Raw genomic sequence first — 23,556 nt, 5'->3', positions numbered from 1 at the left:
TAAATCCCACTCAGCTCCTTGGGGGGCACCGAGGGCTTCACCCGCACCCCACATCCCCCCCCCCCCGCTGGGGGAGCCCTGGGAGGACCCCGGATGGATCGGGGTGGGGGAGGGGAGGGGAACTGGTGTTAACCCCATCCTGCAGGTGGGGAAACTGAGGCAGGCTGGAGAACCCCTGCTGTGAGCGGGGACAGAGGGGACCCCAGGCCCAAACACAATGTGGGGGAGAAGGGTGGGGTGCAGGGAGATTTGGGGGGGGGTCTGCACCCCCCCCCCCGGTTGCACCTCAAGCAGGGCCCAGCCCCACGCTGCCGGCCAGGGCTCACTGCCGGCCAGGGCTCGCTGCCTGCTTTCACTTCCCCCTGCCGCGGCTGGGGTCATGCCCAGAGCCCCCTGCCTAGAGGTGGAGCCCCAGCGTGCCCCCCCCGACTCCCCAACAGCCATCCCCATGCCAGGGACACCCCAAAACCACCCACAGCACAGACATGAAGAGCATCCAAGTACATCTGGGGAGGGGGGACAGGACCCCAAATGCCCCCAGCCCTGTCCCACACAAGCAGTAGGATGGGAGTGCTGCCCCCCACCTCCCCCTGCACCCCCAAACCCCTGCTGTGCCCCACCCCCAGCCAGGGCCCCCCATGGGACCCTCTCTGATTCCCAGCTCCTGCTGCAGCTCCCATGGGTACAGTGAGGTTAGCCTGGTCTCAAGACACCTCAAAACCCTGTGGGACCCCAAATTACCAGGACAGGCAAAACCAGGACACACCCCCCCAAAGTGCCACCACCTGGGACAGCACTAAGGTGGGCACCCAGTGGCACCCCCTGCCCAGCCCTGCCACGAGAAGTGGGGCACAAGCAAATCCTTTGTCAATTCTGGGCCTGGGTTTGGTTTTGCCAGCACTGCCCTGGGCTGGCAGAGCTCAGCTTCACCTCCCCCTGAGTCTCTTTCACCCCAAATATTTCAGACCCCCCCCCCCTAAATATTTCACCCCCACCAATACTGAAGAGCATTTCACCCCCAAATCTTTCACCTCCAATATTTAAGAGGTGCAAATATTTTCCCCCCTTCAGCATTTCAGACCCCCAAAGATTTCAGAACCCCCCCCAAAAAAATATTTCACCTCCCAAACCTTTCAGACCCCCAAATATTTCTCCCCCCAATATTTCAGAGCCGTAAATATTTCAGCCCTAAATATTTAACCTTCAGATACTTCACCTCCAGAGTCTTTCAGACCCTCAAATCTTTCACCCCAAACATTTCAGACCCCTAAATCCTTCACCCCCAAATCTTCCTGAGCCCCTCATCCTCTCCCCCTCATCGTTTCTGAGCCATAAATGTTTCATCCTCAAACCTTTCACTTCCAAATCATTCAGACCCCCCAAACCTTTCACCTCCAAATCCTGCAGACCCCCAAATTTTTCACCCCCAGAATATTTCTGAGCCCTAAATGTTCCACCCCAAATCTTGCAACCCCCCCCTAAATATTCCACCTCTAAATACTCCTCAGCCCTGAATGCTCCACCCCAAATCTTCTCCTTTCAGAGCCATTAATGTTTCCTCCTCAAATCTTTCACTTCCAAACCTTTCACCCCCAAATCTCGCAGCCCCCTGGTACCTTTCACCCCTAAATCCTGCAGGCTCCCAAATCTTTCACCCCCTCCTCCCCCAAGCGTTTCCCAGTTGACCTGGGCAGGATTCCAGGCCCCCCAGCAGGCTCGGATCCCGCACCCGTCGCGGCCGCTCCCGGCGATCCCATTCCGTTCCCGCTGGAGGCAGCCGATGGGCAGCGCCGCCGAGAGCCGCCGGCACCTCCGACGGCCCCGGGCGCGCCCGGTGCCGTCCCTGCCGTCCAAGGGACAACCTGGCCGGGGAGGACCTCTCAGGGCTCCAAGCTCTGCAGAGCGGTTAAAAGTCACTCGAGGCCACCACCTCTAAATGTAAAGTGTCCTTTATTTGTTTCATTCTTTCCCATGATGAAAATAACCGAGTTTGACAACCAAAATAAAACCAAGAAGGAATTGCACCAACAAAATGCTCAAGGTGCTGCTTCTCCCCCCTTGTCCTCCTCCTCCTCCACCCAGCACCAAACCCAACTGAAAGCATCCCAAAGCTTTAGGAGCCATCCCCTTCCCCACCTCCCACTTCAATTAACCCTGAGGAGCATCCCCAGGGCTCCAGGGTGGCTTGGCCAGGTAGGAGCTGAGCCAGCAAGCACAGAACCCCTCCACAGCCCCCCCCCAGCCTGTGGTGTCCTTCAGGGGCACAGGGCAGCTCCTTTGCTCTTTACCCAGGAAGAACAGGGCAGGAGGATTTGGGGTTTTGGGGTGCTGTGATGGTGGGACCCCAGTGCTGGCAGAGGGGGTGTCACTCACCAGCCCAGAGTGACAACTGTCAGCCCCAAAAGGAGGAAAACACACCCCAAATCCAAACAATCATCTCCTCAGGATGGGGAAGGGCTTGGGGATGGCAGAGCCCCACTTGGGGGGAGCAGAGGAGTCATTTGTGTGGTGGGAAGTGGGGGCCCAGCAGGGAGCTGCCATCCCCACAGTGCTGCTGGGCTGGAGCTGGCAGCTCCACCAGCACAGGGAGGGACCTCCAGCCATGGCCAGCCCCAGGGGGCCTTTATAAAGGTTGGGACAGGGCAGATCTGGCCAGGGGGGGTTCATCCCCTCCCTGCAGTGCTCAGCCTGGGCACCCTGCACCTCCTGAGCAAGGGGAGTCAGGGGCTTGGGGAAGGAGCAGCTGAGGGCTCTGCTACAGCCCTGATGGCCAAGGCCACTTGAAGGGTGGGCAAGAGGCAGCAGGAGAGGGGAAAGCCCCAAAGCCTGGAGGGGTCTCAGCCCTCCCCAGCCCCTGTAGGTCAAGAAGGGAGACCTCACTCTTGGGCCAGCCTGGCTCTGCCCTTGCCACGCTGGTCCCTGGTGGGCAATCAGCTCTGCCAGGAGCTCAGAGGAGGGGAGCTCATGCTCTGCCCTCTCCTCAGCACCCAAAGGTGCCAGTCACAGCTCATAGGGAGCCACAGTCCCGGGGTGGGGGGGGCGGAACTCACACACCCACCCCACAGCTCCCACCCAGCTCCCTCCTGCTGCCAGCAGAGCCTGGCCCAGGCTCAGCCCAGCCAGATCCCTCCCCACACACAGAGCCTTTGAAAAACCAACCCCAAGCACCCCCAGATCTCTGCTCTCCTCCAGCCCAGGAGGCAGCTCAGTGCCCTGCTCCTCTCCAGCTCAGCCAGGAAACCACCCCCCAGAGCTGCCTGCCCTGGCAGGGCACTCACCTCGCCCCCAACCCAGCCCGGGGGGGGAGGGGGGAACATTTCTGGGCCCCCCTCGATGGGGTTTGTCCATTGCTGACCCCGGGGGTGGTGGTGGGGGAGGGCCACATGACAAGCAAGGGGGGAGGTGAAGTGTGAGCTGTGCAGCCCCTGGGGGCCCCTCAGCCACACCTGCCCAGCGTGCACACAAGCAGCACTTTAGCTCTCTGCCGTTCGTTGGCTTTGTTTTGTTGTTGTTGTTTTTCTTCTTTAAACCCAAGTGAACACATTTCAAAACAAAACAAACAAAACCCCAACCCCTCCCCCCCCAAAAACCCAACCCAAAACAACAACAAAAAGAAACAAACCCCATAATAATAATAATAACAAAACCCCCGACTCCAGCAAAACCAAACCAAAACCCCCAACCAGACCCCCCCCGGCCCCTCCCTCAAAGAAGAACCAAACCAAACCAAACCAAACCAAACCCAAGAAAATAAAAAAAAAAAAAGAGAGAGAGAAGTGAACAGAAGCAGCACCACAGTTCCCAAGTGTCAGAGGAGCTCCCGAGCTGCAGCAGAGGCCCCGGAACCCCCTCCCCAACCCCTCCGAAGAACCTCAGCCCGGTCCGGCTGGGGCTGGGCCGACAGAAGCCGCTGCCGGGGGGGGGACGCTGCTTTGCGAGGCGAGCTGGGGGGAGGGGAGGGGTTGGGAGGGGATGGGCAGGAGAAGGAAGGAGGGGGAGGGGGAGGAGGACACAGCTCTGTCACCCACGGGAGGGGAGGAAGCGGTGACAGCGGCGGAGGTGCTGACACCAGGCGGCGGCGGCCCGGCGCTCAGACGGCGGCGCGGGTGGGGGTGCTGGGCTGGTGCAGCCGCAGCGTTCGGCACAGCCAGCCGGCGAAATCCACCTCCTCCACCTCGGAGCGCTTGATGAAGGTGTGACTCTGCAAGGGAAGGGGCAGCAGGCTGAGCGGCAGCACCACACGGTCGTAGAACGGGGGGGGAGGGGCGGGGGAGGGCTTGGAAGGGAGCTCTGAAGATCGATCCAACCCTGCTAAAAGCACAGCAGCTTGCCCAGGGTCACCAAGGCCAGGTGGGGTTGGAAGCTCTGCAGGGAATGGTTCCAGAGATGGGACAGCTCCCAGCTCTCTGGGCAGCCCGGGACAGGGTCTCAGCACCCTCAGAGTGAAGAGTTTCCTCCTAGTATCTAATCTACATCTCCCCTTTCGGTTTCAAACCATCCCCCCTCGTCCTGTTGCTGCAGTCCCTGATAAAGTCCCTCCCCAGCTCTCCTGCAGCTCCCTTTAAGCACTGAAAGGCCACCAGAAGGTCTCCCCGGAGCCTTCTCTCCTCCAGGCTGACCAAGCCCAACTCTCTCAGCCTGGCTTCACAGCAGAGGGCTTCCAGCCCTGACAGCACTGCTGTGGCCTCCCCTGGCCCCACTCCAGCAGGTCCCTGTCTGTGATGAGGGCTCCAGAGCTGCCCCAACACTGCAGGGAGGGTCTCAGCAGAGGGGCAGAATCCCCTCTCTGCCCCTGCTGCCCACACTGCTGGGGATCAGCCCAGGGCAGGCTGGGGCTGGGCTGGCAGCTCACATTTCTGGGCCCTTTTGGTCCCATGTATCCATATTCATCTGCTCAGCAGGCAAAGGTTTGTGCCAGGCAGCTCTGCAGACACGGAAGAGCAGGGTGGTTCCCATCCCTGGCTCCACACAGCCCAGATACCATCACTGCCTTTGAACCCAAGGTGAGTCACTCCCTCTCCCAGGCTCTCTGTGGCTCCTCTCAAGCTCAGCCTGGGAGTTCCCAGCAGGAGAGGCCTGAGAGGGTCAGGGCAGCACTTTGCAGCTCTGCTGCCATCCCAGTGGAGAACATTGCTCTCCCCACTTACCATCAGCATCTTCAGGTCTGCTCGCTCTGCTGGGTTCTTAATTAAGCTGCAACGAGAAGGAGAAGGAGAAGCAAAACCAACACTGAGACCTCTCTTGTGGCAGGTTGGTTAGCAGGGCTGGAGAGGTCTCCAGCTTCCACCGGTGGCCTCCTGGCTGCTTCCCCCAGAAGCACAGCAGCAGAGTGGAAATGGCTCCAGCAGGAGACACCTCCCCCGGCCCAGCTCCCAGGGAGAGCTGCAGGATCTCTTCTGGATGGTGCAGATGAACCACACCCTGCAGATGGAGAGCAGGGCCCAGCACTTCCAGGGCTGAGTGATTTGTGTCACATCCAACCTCTGTGACTTACCAGGAGCTGTGCAAGCACCTTCAGAGGGGGGTTGTGTGTGTGTGTGTCCCACCACCACATCAGAAGGCCTGGGAGTCGCTGGCATGTGCCTGGTGCCAGCCAGGCTGGGGGTGACTCAGCCCCAGCAATCTGCTCCACCATGCCCTGTGCCAGGCTCAGATTCAGGAGGTGCTGGGACATTGCTAAGTATCACCACAAATAAACCACTTTTATTCCAACCCTTCCCCAGGCAGGAGCTCCCTGTGGGCTCACACTGCAGCCAGGGAGAGATCAGACGGAGCAGGGAGGATGCTGCCTTCCACTGAATGTTCTGGCAGGAGCAGAAGCCTGCAGAGCAATCAGGGAGGAGGACATCCAGGCCTCCCCCTCCAGCCCCAGGATGAAATCCTTACCATTTATTTACAAACTCCTGGAAATCTTGTGTGAAAACTCCGTTGGGCAGCTTGGGAGGAGGCTGCAGAGAGAAGGAGAAAGGTTTTGTGCATGGCTGGCTCAGGGAGCTGTCAGCTCCAGTCTCTGCTGAGCTGTGGAAAAGCTGTGCTCTGCAGCTCTCCTCCTCCTCACTGCCCTCCCACCACCAGGGACCTGCTCTCTGCCATTTCTTACCCTGGCTGGCAGCAGACTGCTGCCCCTGCACGATGCTGAATCACTGCCAGGGCTGGGAAACCCAAACTGCAGCATGGCAGCTCTGGATCTACTCCTGCAAATCCCACCCCTGGCAATGCCTGAGGTGGACAAAGCCACTCCAGAAATGACAACTGGGGCTGCTCAGCCTGGAGAAGAGAAGGTTCCAGGGAGACCTTGGAGCAGCCTTCCAGGACCTGAAGGGGCTCCAGGAGAGCTGGGCAGGGGCTTTTGACAAGGGCTGGGAGTGCCAGGACGAGGGACAATGGCTTGGAGCTGGAGGAGGACAGACTGAGACTGGAGGAAGAAATTCTTGCCAGGGAGGGTGGGGGGCACTGGAATGGATTGCTCAGAGTTGTGGACATCTCACCCCTTAAAATGTTCAAGGCCAGGCTGGATGAGGCCTTGAGCAACCTGTGCTGGTGGGAGGTGTCCCTGCCCGTGGCAGGGGGTTGGAGCTGGATGATCCTGAAGGTCCCAACCCAACCCACTCCATGCTTCACCCACCTCATTCACTATATAATCCAGCAGTTCAAAGATGGCCATGGCAGGCCTGCTGTCCATCCCATGACCTGTGTGGGGAAGAGCACAAGACCAGCAGTGAGAGGCTGTGCAGGGACAGCCAGGGGCTTCACCTGGTGTGCACAGCACCAGAGCTGTGGGGCTCTGGCTGGGAGAGGCAGAGGCAACCCACTTGGGAACTGCTTTGTGGTTAAAAATAAAGGTACCAGAGAAAGGCAGAAGACATCCTGAAATTTCACTGTGCCCAGGGGCCAGACTCCTTCCCTAGCTTGGAGCATTTGGAGAGTACCAGACCATCTGCTGTGGCAGGCTGGCAGCACTTCCAGAGCCTTCTGCTTCCAAGCAAATGGCTCAAGCAGAGCCTCCTTCAAAGCCCCATGCTGGTTTGGTGCTCCCAGCAGAGCTCCCAGCAAAGCCCTCCCCAAACAGTTTGAAAGAAACCTGTTGGCAGCACAGACAAAGCCTGAGGAGCAAAAGGGCTTGAGAGAGTCCCTCAAAGCTTGTCCTCCAAGGGGGCCACAGCCTGCACGGTCCCCAGCACCAGGTGCACTGCTGTGTGGCTTGATCCTTCTGGTGGGCCACAGCAGGGTCTGATGAAACCACATCAGCTGAGCTCCTCACAGCCCTAGGAGAGCCCAGCTGGCAACACCGTTCCCTCACAGCATCCTGAGAGCAAGCTCCACCTCCCTGGGCAGGCCCAGGCTGCTGTCTGCACACCCCAGGAGCTGCACACCCCAGGAGCTGCACACCCCAGGAGCTGCACTGCTCCATGGCAGAGTGGATTTGTGGAAGCATCAAGATGGCACCAAGGTGCCCTGCAGAGATGGCACCAAGGCACTCCACAGAGGTGGTGTGAGGTGCCCTGCACAGATGGCACCAAGGTGTCCCACAGAGGTGGCATGAGGTACCCTGCAGAGAAGGCACCAAGATGCCCTGCAGAGGAGGCACCAAGGTGCCCTGCACAGATGGCACCAAGGTGCCCCACAGAGGTGGCATGAGGTACCCTGCAGAGAAGGCACCAAGATGCCCTGCAGAGGAGGCACCAAGATGCCCTGCAGAGGAGGCACCAAGGTGCTCCCCTCAGAGGCGGCACCGGGGCGCCCCGCAGAGGAGGGCCTGCCCGGCAGCGCTCAGCTCCCCGCCACAAGCTGGTCCAAAGGCAGCCTTGGGCTCCCCCAGGCACAGCAAAGAGAAGCCCCCAGCCCCTTCTCCCCCAGCTCCGTGCCTCGTGTGCACCGCGTACAGCCCCTACCGCTGATGGGGCGGCCTGGGGGCCTGGCCCGCGGCGAGATGCTGTGAGGCTCTCCCTCGGCCCCGTCCACCACAGGACGGCCAAATATTGCTTCCAGTTCCTTGGAGTCTGGCGGGGGGATTGGATACCTTCCGATTGACAGCTCCACCAGGGACAGCCCCATGCTCCAGATGTCCGACTGCACCGAGTAGTGGGTGCCCTGCAACCGCTCGGGCTGGAAGGGAAGAGCAGAGGCGCGGGGGGAGGTCAGCAGCGGCTGCCCCGCGGCCTGGGGCGGCTCTGGGGGAGCAAAGGCTGAGAGCCTGGAGCAGAGCAGCCCCAGAGGGGAGCTGAGCAATGCTCAGCAGGAGATAAAGGCTGGGGGGCAAGAGGCTGGGGCCAGGCTCTGCTCAGTGGTGCCCAGAGACAGCACAAGAGGCACAAACTGGCACCCAGGAGGTTCCATCTGAACAGGAGGAGAAACTCCTTTGGTGTGAGGCTGCTGGAGGCCTGCAGCAGGCTGCCCAGAGAGGTTGTGGAGTCTCCTTCTCTGCAGAGCTTCCAACCCCCCCTGGGCATTGTGCCCCTGGGCAAGCTGCTGTGGGTGCCCTGCTGGAGCAGGGGGGTTGGACTGGGTGAGCTCCAGAGGTCCCTTCCAGCCCCTCCCTGCTGGGATTCTGCAGTAAGTATCACAGAGGGAAATCAAACAGATGAGACTCAGTATCCTGCCAGCCTCTCCTGCTCAGCTCTCCACTCCTCCAGGGAAAAGACTGTCCCAGGGTGGTCACAGATTCATAGAACAGGTTGGGTTGGGAGGGACCTTCAAGATCATCCAGCTCCAACCCCCTGCCATGGGCAGGGACACCTCCACCAGCACAGCTTGCTCCAGGCCTCACCCAGCCTGGCCTTGAGCACCTCCAGGCAGGAGGCAGCCACAGCCTCCCTGGGCAGCCTGTGCCAGAGCCTCCCCACCCTCACTCTCAAGAATTTCTTCCTCACCTCCAGCCTCAATCTGCCTCCACGAGCTCCACTCCATGCCCCCAAGGGATGCAGCAGGAAGCTCCTGAGCACACAGGAGGCACTGGGATGCAGCTGAGCCAACAGCTACAGCTGGGCAGCACTCAGGGCAGCCAGCAGGGCTCTCTCTGTGCTCAGATCTAACGAGCTCCAGTTATTAACAATTTATTAGTTGGGTGGTTTTTTTCCTCCCCCCCTCCCTGCTCACTGCTGTTCATCCCCCAGAGGAACACTGAGGAGCAGAGAGAAAACAAACCCAAACCCAAACCTTCTGCAGGCTCTTAGCATCGAAAGAAAAATTAAAAATAACCCCCCCCCATGCAAGTCATCCTCACTGGCAGCTGCAGGGAGAGGGGCTGGGCACACAGGAGCTGCCACTTTTAAATAGCCCCTGTCTAACTATAACTGTGCTTGGATAACCATTCCCAAAATATGAGAGCAGCTCAGCCCAGACCTGGGCTCTGACAACCTACTGCCTGGCCCCAGCCACACAGGCAGTGAGCACAAGACCCCCACCCACCCCCAAGGCAGGGAGCTGGGGACATGCAGCCAGCCAGGAGGCAACTTTCTGGTCATGGGCAGCACATTATCTGCAGCTGAGCCAAGGCTGGTGAGGAGCCTCCTTTAAAGCAGAGGCAGAATCAGCTCCTCCTGCAGGTGACTCATGTTGGCTGGCTCCAGCTTGGCTTTCAGTTCCCATTAGCCTCCACTGAACTGGTTTCTGTCAGCCAGAGCAACGCAGGAGGTGCACCAGCATCTGCAGGGCACCCACAGGAAGGCTGGAGAGGGACTGTGCAGAAGGGCTTCTACTAACAGGACCAGGGGCAATGGTTTGGAACTGGAGCAGGGCAGATCTGGGTTGGACATCAGGAAGAAGCTCTGCACAGTGAGGCTGGGGAGATACTGGCACAGGTTGCCCAGGGAGGTGGTTGAGGTTCCATCCCTGGAGACATTCAAGGCCAAACTTGATGTGGCCTTGGCAGCCTGCTCTGGCTGGAGGTGTCCCTGCTGCCTGCAGGGGGGTTGGACAAGATGACCTTGGAGGGTCCCTTCTAACCCAATGCATTCTGTGCCTGTGTCCCCTCCACACTCAGTTTCATGGACAGGAAGTGAGAGCCTGGCACAGGTTGCCCAGGGAGGTGGTGGAAGCCTCATCCCTGGAGGTGTTTGCAGCCAGGCTGGAGGTGGCTGTGAGCAGCCTGCTGTGGTGTGAGGTGTCCCTGCCCATGGCAGGGGGTTGGGACTGGCTGAGCCCTGAGGTCCCTTCCAACCCTGACAGTTCTGTGGCTCTGTGTTTCTGAGCCCACAAATTGTCACCAAAACAAACCATGGAACTCTTTGCAGGATCCACAACATCTTTCCCTGCAAGTCTCTGCACTGCCACCTGCACCACTGCCAGCTGAGCACAGGCTGGAGCTGACAGCTCCCCAGCTCCTCAGGAGGACATGGAGCTGTCTGCTTCTCTGGCACTGCACAGTGCTTGGAGCACTGAGCTCACCCCTGGGTGAGCCAGGAACGGGGTGGGGGGGGATTTGAGGAGGAGGGCAACACCCAGCAGCACCACAGGTCAGGCACCAGACACTGACCCTGGAGGAGCAGAGAGGAGGCCAAGCTGCAGAGGAGAGCCAGGCAGAAGGTGAAGGCAACTTACAGACATGTAGGACCGAGTGCCCACGAAGGAGTTTGCCATGGAGTCAATGAGCTGCCCACTGACCCCAAAGTCACAGAGCTTGATCTCCCCCCGGGAGTTCACCAGGATGTTGGAGGGCTTCACATCTGCCAACAGCAAGGGAGAAGAGCATCAAGCACGGCTCTGGGTGAAGCACAGGGCTCTGCTGCTGCAGGCAGCTATTTTTAGGTTCCTCCTCTCACCTCTGTGCATGATTTGGTGCTTCTCTCTCAGATATGCCAAGCCTCTCAGAACCTAGGGGGAAACCAAAGGCAGGATGAGATCAGAGCTGGGCAGGGAAGTGCTTCCCCTTCAGCAGGGCACACTGCACAAACTCGGGGTGCTGCCAGGCTGCAGCTTGCTGAGGGAATCCATCTGTGGCCTCCACATGCTTCAGGGGCTGCAGTTTATCACCAAGTCAGTCACAGATCTGGGGGCTGCTGCCTGAAAAAGCTGCTCCTCAGTCTACCCCAGGAGAAGTCACCACCAGCCAGTGCACCACAAAGGCTGGGAGCTATGGACAGCTTTGGAATATATTCCTCTGGCTCTCCACAGCTCCCAGGAAGGAGGTTGGAGCCAGGTGGGGGTTGGACTCTGCTCCCTAGCAGCAAGTGATAGGTTGAGACAAAACAGCCTCAAGCTGCCCCAGGAGAGGTTTAGGTAGGACACCAGAAGAAACTTCTTCACTGAAAGGGTTCTCAAAGCCTGGCACAGGCTGCCCAGGGAGGTGGCTGAATCCCCATCCCTGGGGGTGGTGAAAAGCTGCAGAGCTGTGGTGCTGAGGGCCATGGTTCAGCCCCAGCCTTGGTGGAGCTAGGGAGCAGCTGGACTGGCTCATCTGAGAGGTCTTTCCTAACCCAAATGGTTCTGTGTTCCCCCTCCCCTCTGGCACACAGCACTGCCTCTTGCCCCAGCTCAGGAGAGGAAAGGGCATGTGGGGAATGAAGAAGCTTCCCAAGGCCACACAGCTGCTTCCCAGACCACAGCCAGCAAAGCCTGGCTGGGAGCTGCCACAACTCACCGCTATGCTGACCTTCCCCAGGATCTCCTCAGGAATCCTTTTGGCTTCTTTCAACACCTGATCCAGAGAGCCACCATCCTAAACCAAACAACAGCCAAGTGACCACCTTGCTGATGGCCAGCAGGGAAACAGAGCAGGGAGGACGAGGTTGGACTCCAGGAGAAAGCTCTTCCCAGTGTGGGTGGTGAGACACTGGAACTGGTTTCCCAGAGACGTGGTTGAGGCCCCAGCCCTGGAGGCATTCAAGGCCAAACTTGATGGAGCCCTGGGCATCCTGATCCAGCTGGAGATGTCCCTGCTGACTGCAGGGGGGGTTGGACAAGATGAGCTATGAGGCTCCCTCCCAACCTGAGCGTTCTGTGAGCAGCACAGAGCTCAGCTACCTGCAGTGACTCAGTGCTGAGCAAACTCCTTGTACAGCTCAAGAAGAAATTGGTATCTGCTGATCTGAGCTGAAGCTTCTCACTGGAAATTATTCCCCTGCTATCTTCTATCAGCTCTGCTTCTGGCTACTTGTTCTTAGCTTCCTTTCCACCAGTGGTGAAGGCCCAGCTGATGCAGTCAGAGCTGATGCAGAGCAGTGACAACGCTCTGGTCGACAACAGACAACGCAGGCCCTGCTCCACAGCCAGCTCTGGAGACTTCCTGGGCTTGCAACATTTCTGTTTGACCAACCCCCAAACCTCTGCTGCCACTTCCCAAAAAGTCTGTCCTGTGGCATCCTGCAGCCTTCACAGCAGCCTTGTGGCTCCCACCAGGAGCGCAGCAGCCTCGCTGCAGCCAGTGTGGAGCCACGGTGGCTGCAGCACCCCGCAGCAAGCTTCAGCCCCAGCTTCAAGTCTCAGGGGGACGTGATGGAGCTTGCAGAGGGAGGAGGGGACTCACCATGTGCTCCATGCAAATGGAGATCTCTCCATCACTGTAGAAGGCTCCATAGAAGCCCACAATGTAGGGGGAATTGCACTCGTGCAGCACCTGCAGCTCCCGGATGATCTGGTTCCGGATGGCTGGTTTGATTTCCAAGTGAATCAGCTGCCAAGAAAGGGAGAAAACCAAACAGCCAAGCTTTAAACACCTGGGGGGAAAGGACAGGAAGCATGGAAGGCTTCCAGAGCAATGCCCAGCACAGATCCAGGCTGGGCAGAGAACAGATAGAGAGCAGTGCTGAGGAGGAGGACTTGGGAGAAGGTCAACAGGAGCTGGAACCATGAGCTCCAGCCCAGCCCCAGCCCAGCCAGGGACCTGCTGGAGCAGGGCCAGAGGAGGCCACAGCAATGCTGGGAGGGCTGGAAGCCTTCTGCTGCAAGGCCAGGCTGAGAGAGTTGGGGCTGTTCAGCCTGGAGAAGGGAAGGCTCCAAGGAAAGCTTAGGGCAGCCTTCCAGTACCTGAGAGGGGATAGAGGAGGGCTGGGGAGGCCTGGAGAGGATGTCAGGAGTGACAGGATGAGGGAAAATGGCTTCAGAGTGGAAGAGGCTGGATTTAAATGAGACATTAGGAAGAAATTCTTTCCAGTGAGGGTGGGGAGACACTGGCACAGGCTGCCCAGGGAGGCTGTGGCTGCCTCCTGCCTGGAGGTGTTCAAGGGCAGGCTGCATGAGGCCTTGAGCAACCTGAGCTGGTGGGAGGTGTCCATGGCAGGGGGTTGGAACTGGCTGATCTTGAAGGTCCCTTCCAGCCCAACCCATTCTGTGATTCTGAGAGAGGAAGCCCTGAGTGCTGGAAAGCAACACAGTCTCCAAGGGAAGCTCTCTTCTGGCACAGCCTTTTTACCACTTGCAGATAAATGTGAAGGGTAATGGGAGAGGCAGAGCCCTGAGCAGGCTGTCAGTGACCAAGCAGCTGCTGGCCACGTGGAGATCACACAGGACAGGGCAGAAAGACAGGTCAGGAGTTTGCTGCAGATCTGACTCAGCAGCTGGGAACATCTTCCCAAGGTGTGGGAGGTGCTGGCAGAGGAGGGGCTCAGGTAGCAAGGAAACCACAGAAAGTAAAACAAAGCCATGGAGGTTGTGCAGGTGAGGGAGCAGCTGCAGCTTCACTCCCTGGGCTCCCCAGAGGCTCTTCACAAGCAGCCAGAGGGCAGAAGATAAATGGCAGGGCAGAAGAGAGAGCTGCTCTTGCCATAAGCTCTAGGACAGCCCAGCCCCAGGGGTGTTTGTCCTTCCCACAGGGCTCTGCAGGGCAGAGGGCAGCAGCCCTCACAACCTCACAACCACCCAGTGACAGCCAACACCCTGGAAGGCTCCAAGAGCTCCCTGCCCAGGGCAGGGGGTTGGAACTGGCTGATCTTGAAGGTCCCTTCCAGCCCAACCCATTCTGTGATTCTAAGAGAGGAAGCCCTGAGTGCTGGAAAGCAACACAGTCTGCAAGGGAAGCTCTCTTCCCTCTGAGTGAAGCCACCCAGGGCAGTGGAGTTGCTCCTGGAGACCCACAGAAGCATCCCAAGAGAAGGTGAGAGCAGAGACTTGGAAGCACTCCCACAGCTGAGCAGCTGTGCTGCTCTCTGAGCACTGAGAGCTCTCTTCCAACAGGCAGATGCAGCATCTGCTGGGGGCCTAGAGCAGAAGAGGTGCTGGGGGACATGGTTGAGTACCAGCCCTGGCAGCTAGGCAATGCTGGGCTGGGTGATCTCACAGATCTTTTCCAGCCAAACTGATTCTGTGATGCCATGTGGCCCAGAAACACAGCTGAGAGGAGCCACCCTCCTGGCCCCCTGGGACTGCCTTGGGGATTGGTTAAGAGGGTGGCAAGGAACATGCACCAAAGCCACTCCTGCACCTGCCATTTCCAGTCCTTGTTAGCCACAGCCCAGGACTCTGCAGAGATCTGCTTCCTACTGCTTCTACCCAGTTCAACTGAGTTCATCACAACCAGCTTCACTGGAAAAAAGCCCTCCAGCCCCCAGGGAGGAGTCACAGAGAGCACAGCCTCACCCAGGGGAGGACCCAGAGACAGGCAGAGCAGCTCTGAGATGAGCACAAGAAAACAGCACAGCAGACCTGCTGGAGCAGGGCCAGAGGAGGCCACAGCAACGCTGGCAGGGCTGGAAGCCCTCTGCTGAGAGAGTTGGGGTTCAGTCTGGAGATGAGAAGGCTCCAGGGAGACCTTCTGGTGGCCTTGCAGTGCTTGAAGGGGCTGAGCAGAAAGCTGGGGACAGACTTTTGAGCAGGGCCTGCTGGGACAGGCCAGGGGCTGATGATTTGAAACAACAAGTGGGAGATTTAGACCTCATACATGGAAGAAATTGTTTCCCCTGAGGGTGGTGAGACCCTGGCCCAGGTTGTCCAGGGAGGTGAGAGCCATTCCAGGTCAGGTTGTTTGGGGCTCTGAGCAACCTGCCCTGCTTGCAGATGTCCCTGCTGACTGCAGGGGACTTGGACTGGGTGACCTTTAAAGGCCCTACCCAACCCAAACCTGGCTACCCAGTGGGAGGCCAGGGTGAGTGCTGGAGCCCCCAGCACGGCCCCACAGCCTCCTGCCCCTCCTGCCCCCAGTTACCTTCCGTGCCATAATGAGCCCTGAGGGTTTGTGCTGCACTTTGGTGACCACACCACCATTGCCAGCTCCCAGCTCAGAGATCCTCTCAAAGTCATCATCCTTCAGCTCTCCCACTTTGGCTTTCTGCGTGAGGAAGGCCTCCAGGCGCTTCTTCTGCTGCTCATCCAGCTCCAGCTCCTCAAGCTTCTTCTGCAGGTCCACCAAGTTGGCCCTGGAGAGGGGAGGAGAGGTCAGGAGAGTCTGAGGGCAGTGCCAGAGAAAGAGGGATTGGGGTTTTTTGGGGGGGAAATCATAAGAGTCAACCAGGTTGGAAAAGACCTCAGAGCTCATCAGGTCCAACCTGTCATCCAACACCTCCTGATAACTAAGCCCTGGCTCCAAGTGCCACATCCAAGCCTTGGTTGAACACCTCCAGGGATGGGGACTGCACCATGGAGGGAAGTAACTGAAACTCCTCCTCTGACAGGGGCTCAGCCCCTGAAAGAGCAAAGCTCTGGAGAGGGGCAGGGCTCAGGCTGCCAGGCAGGGTCACACAGAGCTGTGGTGCAGTACCTGCCCAGCATGCACATCCCCTCTGGAGGGGAGCTTCAGTGCAGTCAGCTGCTTTGGGACAGCCAAGGAGGAAGGGAAAAAACTCCAGCCCTTAAAGTGGCAGCAGCCTCTCCCTCCATGGGAATCAGAGCATGGTAGGGGTTAGAAAGGCCCTCAAAAGATCATCGAGTCCAACCCCCCTGCCAAGCTTGGGTTTCACTGTGAAACATGAGAGGGACTTCCCATGGTGTCCAGCAGCCCCCTGCTCCCTGACACCCCCCAGAGCACAAAGGGGAGCCTGTGCTGCCCCAGCACCTGCTGCTGAGCTCTCACTGCCCACCAGGGACCAGCTGCTCTCTCCCATTTGCTGCCCACCCTCCTATCCCCCCCTCCAACACCTACAGCGATGGTTTGGGTAGGTGTCACCCCACTCCTTCCAGCCAGCACCCCCATGCAATGCTCTGCCCACACCTAGCACTGTTCATGCCACCCCCTCCACAGGTCCTGCCCTTCCAGCTCTCATTATCTGACAGATCTCTCCCAGCCTTTCTGATTCTGTGCTTACTGCCCCATAACCTTTGGCCCCCAAGCCACAACCTGTGTCCCCAGGCCTGATCCCCACATGTTCTAGTCCTTAGCTGTCCCCAGCCTCCTTGGCCTTCTCTGCCACCCCCTCAGCAAACCTGGGGATCAGAGCAGCCTCCACCCCTGCCCCAGCCCCTCTAGCCCCCACCAAGCTCCAGTCCTTCACCCACCCTCATCCTCGCCCCAGCCTGTCCTGCCCCTCTCCAGGCCTGTCCCCACCCCATGCCTCCCAGGCCCCCAGCCGTAGCCTGTCCCAGCTCCCACAGGCCGGTTCCTGTCTCCATCCCCAGTCACCCCACGCCCCATGCCCGGCCGACTGCGGCCCCCAGCCCCCGTGCCCACCCTGCCCCAGCTTCCCCACACCTGCTCTGCCCCCCGAGGCCCGTCCCAGCCCCCCCATGCCCGGGGCCCCCACGTCCCTGCCCCAGCCCCTCCAGAGGCTGTGCCGCTCCAGGCCCGGTTCCCACTCCCGGCCCGGTGCTCCCCAAGTCCGACCCCGCTCCAGGCCCGGCAGCGACCCGGCCGAGTACCCTGCAGGGGCCCGGTCGCCTCCGCGGGTGCTGTTCCGCACCTGGGCCCGGTACGCTCTCGGGCGCAGTTTCCCCTCGGGCCCAGCACGGGCCCGGGTCCCCTCTCCCCGGGCCGGGTCCCCTCCCCCGGGCCCGGCTCCCCCGGTCGCGGCTCGGGCCGGGCGGTCCCCGCCGCCACTCACTCACTCTGCGGAGCCGTCGGGGCTCGGCCCCTCGGCCGCGCTGGGGGCGATGTTGAGGGCGGGCAGCACCGGCTTCCTCTTGGCCGGCATGGCCGGGCCGGGCCGCGCCTGCGGGGCCTAGCGGGGGCGCGGCCGCGCGCCCGGGGGGAGAGGGGGCGGGGCGTGCCGGGGGCGCGGCCGCGCGGCGCAGGGACGCGCGTAAGGGGCGGGGCCAAAGGGCGGGGGGCGGTGACGAACGAAGGGGAGGGGCGGTGGAGGCATCGCGAGGGCTCGCTGAGGGGAGGGGCCAGGAGGGGTGGGCGGGGCCAGGCCCGGGGCGGGGTCGTGCTGGGGGTGCCGCCGCGGGCGGCCTTGGTGCCGGTTAGCGCCGTGGTCGTTAGCAGCAGTCTCCCCCAGTCCCTGCTCGTTCTGCCCCTAGGACACTCTAGGCCCTAAGGAAGCAGAGCAATTAGCAGCCCCCGGGGGAACATGGAGCTGGGCAGGGCGATGGGTCGGTGCCCTTTGGGTGGGTGCCCTTTGAAGGGGTGCCCTTTGCTCGGTTCCAGGGGCTCCCATCGCCAAGACGGGGCCATAAAGCAGGGAGCTGCCATCCTTGTCCCCACCCGGTCAGAGTGCAACAACGGGGCACAGCCTTGTCCCTGTGTCACACTGCGGGCATACGTGGCATTACTCACCCGTCCCCTCCCTGAGTGAAAGTGATCCGCAGGGATCCTGCGGGATCTGGTGGGGAGGGTGACATGGGTGATGTGCATTGGGTGATACCATCAGCTCAGGGTGATGTAGAGAATGAATCTCTGAATCCCAGCGTGGTGAGGGTTGGAAGCGACCTTTGGAGATCATCCAGTCCAATCCCCCTGCTTCAGCAGGGCACCCACCGCAGCTTGCCCAGGGGCACAATGGCCAGGGGGTGTTGGAAGATCTGCAGAGGAGGAGACTCCACAGCCTCTCTGGGCAGCCTGCTCCAGACCTCCAGCATCATCACACCAAAGAAGTTTCTCCTCCCATTCTGATGGAACCTCCTGGGTTCTAGTTTGTGCCCCTTGCTCCTTGTCCTGTCCCTGGGCACCACTGACAAGAGCCTGGCCCCAGCCTCTTTCCTGCCTACAGCTCCTTCAGCTCTTGCTAAGCATTGCTCAGATCCCCTCTGGGGCTGCTCTTCTGCAGGCTCTCAGCCCCAGGGCTCTCAGCCTTTGCTCCTCACAGAGATGCTCCAGGCCCCTCAGCATCTTCATAGCATCTGCTGGGCTCTCTCCAGTAGTTCTCTGTCTCCATTGAACTGGGGAGCCCAGGACTGGACCCAGCAGAATCACAGAATTATTTTGGTTGGAAAAGCCCTTTCAGCTCACCCACTCCAACCATCCTCTAGCTCTACCAAGGCTGGAGCTAAACCATGGCCCTCAGCACCACAGCTCTGCCTCCTTTAAACACCCCTGGGGATGGGGGGTGGGGAGGGGGCAGGCAGCCCTGCCAGCAGGCAGCAGCACTCAGGCCATCCAGGACAGCCCTGGCTGCAGGGAGCAGAAGGGACCAAGGGTTGTGTGGAGGAGGCCATAACTGGTAGAGTCCACCCCAAGGTCTTAATCAGCTGTTCTCCTCGACACCTATGACCTGTGATTAATGTCAGTAAGCTTGTCTGGAGGAAAAAAAAAAAGAAACAGAAGAGAGGAAATTGACCCCAAAAGTGGGTGAAGGTTCATGGGCGATCTCAGCACTCGGACTTCGCTCACCAGCTCCTGGCCCCTCCTGTCCCCTCCACGGGAGATGACAAAAACATTTGGCTAATGAGTGACGGAGCGCGGGGAGTCCGTCCCCTGCCGTCACCCAGCCCCGTCCCCACTCAGGGGTTTTGCAATCCAGGACACTATTTCTGTGCAGTTGGAATTTAAACTTTGCCACTTGGGTCAGGCCATCACCACAGAGGAGGAGGAGGAGGAGGTGGCTGGGCTTGGTGCCTTGCCCTGCTCCCCCTGTGCACCGAGAGGCAGGACAGACCCGTGGGAGCTGGATCTCACACAGGTACATCCTGGCTCCCTCTGTCTGGTGGTCCCGTGGGGTAATCAGGGCTCACTGGAAGGGCTGAGGATGAAGGACAGGGGGCAGTAAAGCCCCTGCCCTGGGTTGGTCAGCCAAATGTCCTGGTGATGCCAAACAGCCCCAAAGATGGCTTGGAAGTCACTGGAATCAGTGCTTGATAAGTTGAGAAGGACAGCTGGGTGTTGGCTTGAGTGGTAGCCTGGTGTGGGTTGGGTAGTTGAGGGGTTGGGCAGTTGGGGGGTTGGGTAGTTGGGGGGTTGAGTAGCTGGGGGGTTGAGTAGTTGTGTGTTTGGGTAGTTGCATGGTTGGGTAGTTGAGTGGTTGGGTTGGGTAGCTGGGTGGTTGGGTAGTTGGGGGGTTTGGGTAGGGTAGTTGGGGGGTTGGGTTGCTTGGTCAATCAGATGGCTGAGTGGTCAGTCAGTTGGTCAGTGGGTTGGATCTGTGCTCAGTCAATCCATTGGTCAGTTGGCCACAGGTTGACCATTTGATCCCTTTCCTGGCTGGCTCGTTGCCAGGGCAGGTCACTTGGTCAGGTGCTTGGCCAGCTGCTGGGTTGGGTTGTTAGTTAGCTCCCTGGCTGCTCGGACAGCTTGGTCAGCTGGCCCACTGCTTTCCTCTGAGTCTGGGGTCTCAAACAGTGCTGGGGTGGCAGTGGTGGAACAGGGCTGGGTCCCCTCCTTGGGGCTGGCCGGTGGCAGCAGACTCCTCCCCCTCTGCTTGCCAACCAAAATGATTAACCTGAGCTTCCTGTGGTCACACACAGGACAGGGCTGGACCACAGAGCTGACCCAGCCCTTAGGTCTGGTGCTCATCCTGCTCCTGATCTCGGAGGGCACAGTGGGGCTGGGTGCCTGCAGGGAAGCCCTGGCTGTGCAGTTCTTCTTTGGGGAAAAAAGCAGAAGATTTGGGAGTTTCAGCTGCTGGAAGGAGGTGGTGAGGCCACCACAGGCTGTGCTCTCCCTCTGTGTGGGAGCCAGGCTTTGCCAGCTGTGCCCAGATGTGCTCACACAGCCATGTGCATGTGGTTGTGCAGAGACACAGCTGCTCACACACGTGTGCCACCATGGCCACACACCCCCCACGGACCCACACGTGCAGCTGCATCTCCACCTGGTCCCCCACACCTGTGCCCATGCCCAGACATGCTCCCTCTCACCAGCCCCATACCCACCCCCTGACCCGGGGGGTCTCTGGGGTCATGCAGCTTAAAGGGAGGGTGGAAGTCATGAGGTCTGGGTTCACAACCTGCCTGTGCCACCTCTCAGCCATGGCCTCCAGCGTGGGCAGCCTGGACAGCCTGGACCTGCTGGACCTCCTTTTTGACCGCCAAGATGGGATCCTGCGTGGCATGGAGCTGGGGACACCATCAAGCACCTGGCATGAGGACAGGGTGAGTCCCCCACACTGGGGGGACACATCTCCATCCCATCCCTGGGCCTGGCAGGAGGGACCCATCCCAGCACCTTGCCTGGGAACTGAGACCACCCAAGGCAGCAGCTCGTGGTGATGGGCACCCCGTGGTGATGGGCACCCCGTGGTGATGGGCACCCCATGGTGATGGGCACCCCGTGGTGATGGGCACCCCATGGTGATGGGCACCCCGTGGTGACAGGCATCCCTGTGCTCACAGCTTGCCCAGGACAGTGACGACTTCATCACATCCATCCTGGGCCCCAGGGACTCAGCACTGGACTCTCCCAGCTGGTCCCCGGCCACCAGCGACAGTGGGGTCTCCGAGGACCCCCCCTCTGACCAGCTCGACAGCTCCCCCAGGAGCTGTGATGGGCGTCCCAGTGAGGTCCTGTACCACTTTACCAACCCCTGCCAAGCTCTGCCCCTCCCAGGGGCAGCTGGGGTCCAGCAGTCTGAGGTCTCCATCGACCTGGGTGAGCCATGGGGGAGAAACTGGGCAAAGGACCATGCTGGGGGCACTGGAGGGACTGGAGATGTTGGGGAGCTGAGTGGGACAGAGGAGCTGGGGGTCTCTCTGGGATAATGAGGAAACAGGGGGGCTGGGGGACTGGAGGGACTGGGGAGAGCTTGGGAACTGGGGTGAACTGGGCAGATGCCTTGCTGGGGGAGACTGGAAGAGAAGGGAGGTTTGGGGGTGCTGAACAGTGCAGGGTGTTCCAGGAGGGGCTGGGGCAGGACCAGAGGGACAGTCTGGGGGGACAGAATCCAGGCCCACCATGCTGGTGAGTGGCAGTGGGTCACCTCGAGTAGCTCTGGGAACATGGCAGGGTGAGGGCTCTGCTCTGGGGACACGGGACAGAGGGACACAGGACTGCTGACAGCGATCCTCTCACCCAGATATGTGGCACCCTGGGTTCTTCCTGGAGGAGAGCCAGGACCTGTCCGTGGTCTCTCCACCCACATCCTGCAGCCTCACCGTGAAGGACCTGCTGCTCTCTGGCGGCTCTGATGCTGTGAGTCCCCTGCCCTGTGTCCCCATCCCTCCTTGTCCCCAGCCTTGTCCCTTTCCTGGACCACAGAATCACAGAATCGTTTTGGTGGGAAGGGATCTCTTAAGTCCATCTCTTAACCCAGCACTGCCAGGTCACCACCAAACCATGGCCCTCAGCACCACGTCTCCAGGGCTGTGCATGGCGACTCCAGCAGTGCCCTGGGCAGCCACGTTTCCCTCCTTACTCCTGTCCCCGTTCCTCCTTGTCCCGAGCCTTGTCCTTTCCTGGACCACGATCCCTTCCCTCTTCCATCTCCACACTTCTCACCCTTCCCCACACCACGGCCCCAACCCTGTCCCATCCCGGACCAAGATCCCGTCCTCATACCCGCTCCGTGGTCCCTGGGGGCTGGCATGGGGTGAGCCCAGCACCCAGAGCCATCTCCCCTCTGTGGCCCCGCAGCAGCCGCCGGTGCCCAGCTCCCTGCTGAGGCAGAGCCAGGGCCAGTTCCAGGAGCTGGTGCTGACGGAGGACGAGAAGAAGCTGCTGGCCAAGGAGGGGGTGTCCCTGCCCACGCAGCTGCCCCTCACCAAGGTGGGTCCCTCCGTGCCTGGGAAGGACACGGAGCGTGGGGGCGTCGCAGCCCCAGGGAGGTGCCAGCCCTGACGCCCCCTCGCCGTGTCCCCCCCAGTACGAGGAGCGGGTGCTGAAGAAGATCCGGCGGAAGATCCGGAACAAGCAATCGGCTCAGGAGAGCCGCAAGAAGAAGAAGGAATACATCGATGGGCTGGAGAGCAGGTAGGACCCTCCCCCACCCAGCCACGGAGGTGGCAGCCTGGGGGCACCCAGTTGGCTGGCGATGGGGACACTGCTCCTTGCCAGCCCCCCCCCGGTCCCATCTCCTTCTCCCTGTCCCCCAGGATGTCGGCGTGCACAGCCCAGAACCAGGAGCTGCAGAGGAAAGTCCTGCACCTGGAGAAGCAGAACTCGTAGGTGCTCCTGGGGCAGGGTGGGGACAAAGTGGGGTGGGACGGTGCTGGGGCTCTCCCCACCCCATACAGACCTCCTAGGGGACAGGAGGGTCCTGGAGGTGCCAACAGACTCTTGCTGTCCCCAGGTCCCTCCTGGAGCAGCTGAAGAAGCTCCAGGCTCTGGTGGTGCAGTCAAGCAACAAGGCAGCACAGACGGGAACCTGCATCGCGGTGTGTGGAGCCCCCAGCCCCTCCCCAGCCCCACACCACAGCCTCCTGGTGTCGAGGGAGGGATGGAAGGATGGAGGGAAGAAGGGAGTGAGGGGAGGGATGGACATATAGACAAAGGGAGTGAGGGAGGGAGGGATGGACATATAGACAAAGGGAGTGAGGGAGGGAGGGATGGAGAGATGGATGCTGCCAGGGACACATGAGTCAGTACGAACTCAGGGTCACAGTCCTGCTTCTGCCCCCATCCCCCTCCCTGGTCCCTGTGTCCCAGACCCTGGTTCCCCTCCTTCACTGCAGGCAGTGACACGTCCCCTCTGCCCCCAGGTCCTGCTGCTCTCCTTTGCCCTCATCGTCTTTCCCTCCATCAGCCCCTTCGCCCCCAGCAAGGCCGAGGCAGACGGCGACTTCAGACCCGTGCGAGGTGAGGAGCGGGGCCGGGCCGGGGTGGGTGCCGGGGGCGCTGGAGCTGCCCTGACCCTGCCCTGGCTCTCAGTGTTCTCCAGGTCCCTGCACAACGCGGCCGCGTCCCGCGTGGTTCAGACGCACCCCCAGGCCAGGGAGGAGAAGCCGTCGGAGCCGCGGTGGCCGGAGCGCCTGGGCAAAGCCCCCGAGACCCTGCACGGAGCCTTCGGCGGCCACACGTTCGCCCCGCACCTGGACAAAGCCTCCCCCCGCAACACCACGCAGCCACTCGCCTCGGAGGGGCTGAGCCATGCGGACCGAGACCCTCCTAGCGCCGCGTCAGAGGATGGCAGCACCGCCCCGCACCACGGCCTGGCATCGCTGGCCTGGACCGAGGCTGCCCGCGGCAGTTCCAAAGGGCTGGAGACGGCCGAGGAGCTTTGAGCAGCCGCCAGGGACCGCAGGGGACGCGATGGGTGGCTCAGCGGCTCAGCACCTCAGCCGCTATGGGACAAGTCCTCAGGGTGACCCCCACAGGGTCTGCATCCAGGTGTAGGGAGATGCTGGACCCCCCCTTGGCTTTGCTTCTATCTGTGAACTGAAGATGAA

General features: G+C 60.5%; 2 protein-coding genes across 2 annotated transcripts; one reads left to right on the top strand and one right to left on the bottom strand.

Annotated features, from left to right (window-relative positions):
• Positions 1-3,760: 3,760 nt before the first annotated feature.
• Positions 3,761-17,067, bottom strand: MAP2K2 (mitogen-activated protein kinase kinase 2). Its single transcript, XM_054175325.1, has 11 exons — positions 16,909-17,067; positions 15,077-15,287; positions 12,464-12,610; positions 11,579-11,656; positions 10,761-10,812; positions 10,540-10,664; positions 7,893-8,106; positions 6,626-6,690; positions 5,887-5,948; positions 5,148-5,193; positions 3,761-4,201 (listed from the first exon to the last, which is right to left on the bottom strand). The coding sequence occupies exons 1-11, from the start codon at positions 16,992-16,994 to the stop codon at positions 4,091-4,093; spliced, it is 1,197 nt and encodes a 398-aa protein (XP_054031300.1). The 5' UTR covers positions 16,995-17,067; the 3' UTR covers positions 3,761-4,090.
• Positions 17,068-18,886: 1,819 nt separating this feature from the next.
• Positions 18,887-23,427, top strand: CREB3L3 (cAMP responsive element binding protein 3 like 3). Its single transcript, XM_054175152.1, has 10 exons — positions 18,887-18,920; positions 20,204-20,328; positions 20,569-20,824; positions 21,249-21,364; positions 21,806-21,937; positions 22,035-22,141; positions 22,264-22,332; positions 22,461-22,545; positions 22,870-22,966; positions 23,039-23,427. Exons 2-10 carry the CDS (start codon positions 20,206-20,208, stop codon positions 23,389-23,391), a joined length of 1,338 nt encoding a protein of 445 aa, XP_054031127.1. The 5' UTR covers positions 18,887-18,920; positions 20,204-20,205; the 3' UTR covers positions 23,392-23,427.
• The last annotated feature ends 129 nt before the right edge of the window (positions 23,428-23,556 follow it).

The sequence above is a fragment of the Dryobates pubescens genome, chromosome 31 (assembly GCF_014839835.1).
Source record: "Dryobates pubescens isolate bDryPub1 chromosome 31, bDryPub1.pri, whole genome shotgun sequence".
Classification (NCBI taxonomy): Eukaryota; Metazoa; Chordata; class Aves; order Piciformes; family Picidae; genus Dryobates; species Dryobates pubescens.
Note: the sequence above shows the minus strand (reverse complement) of the source record. Positions and strands in the feature narration are given on the sequence as shown.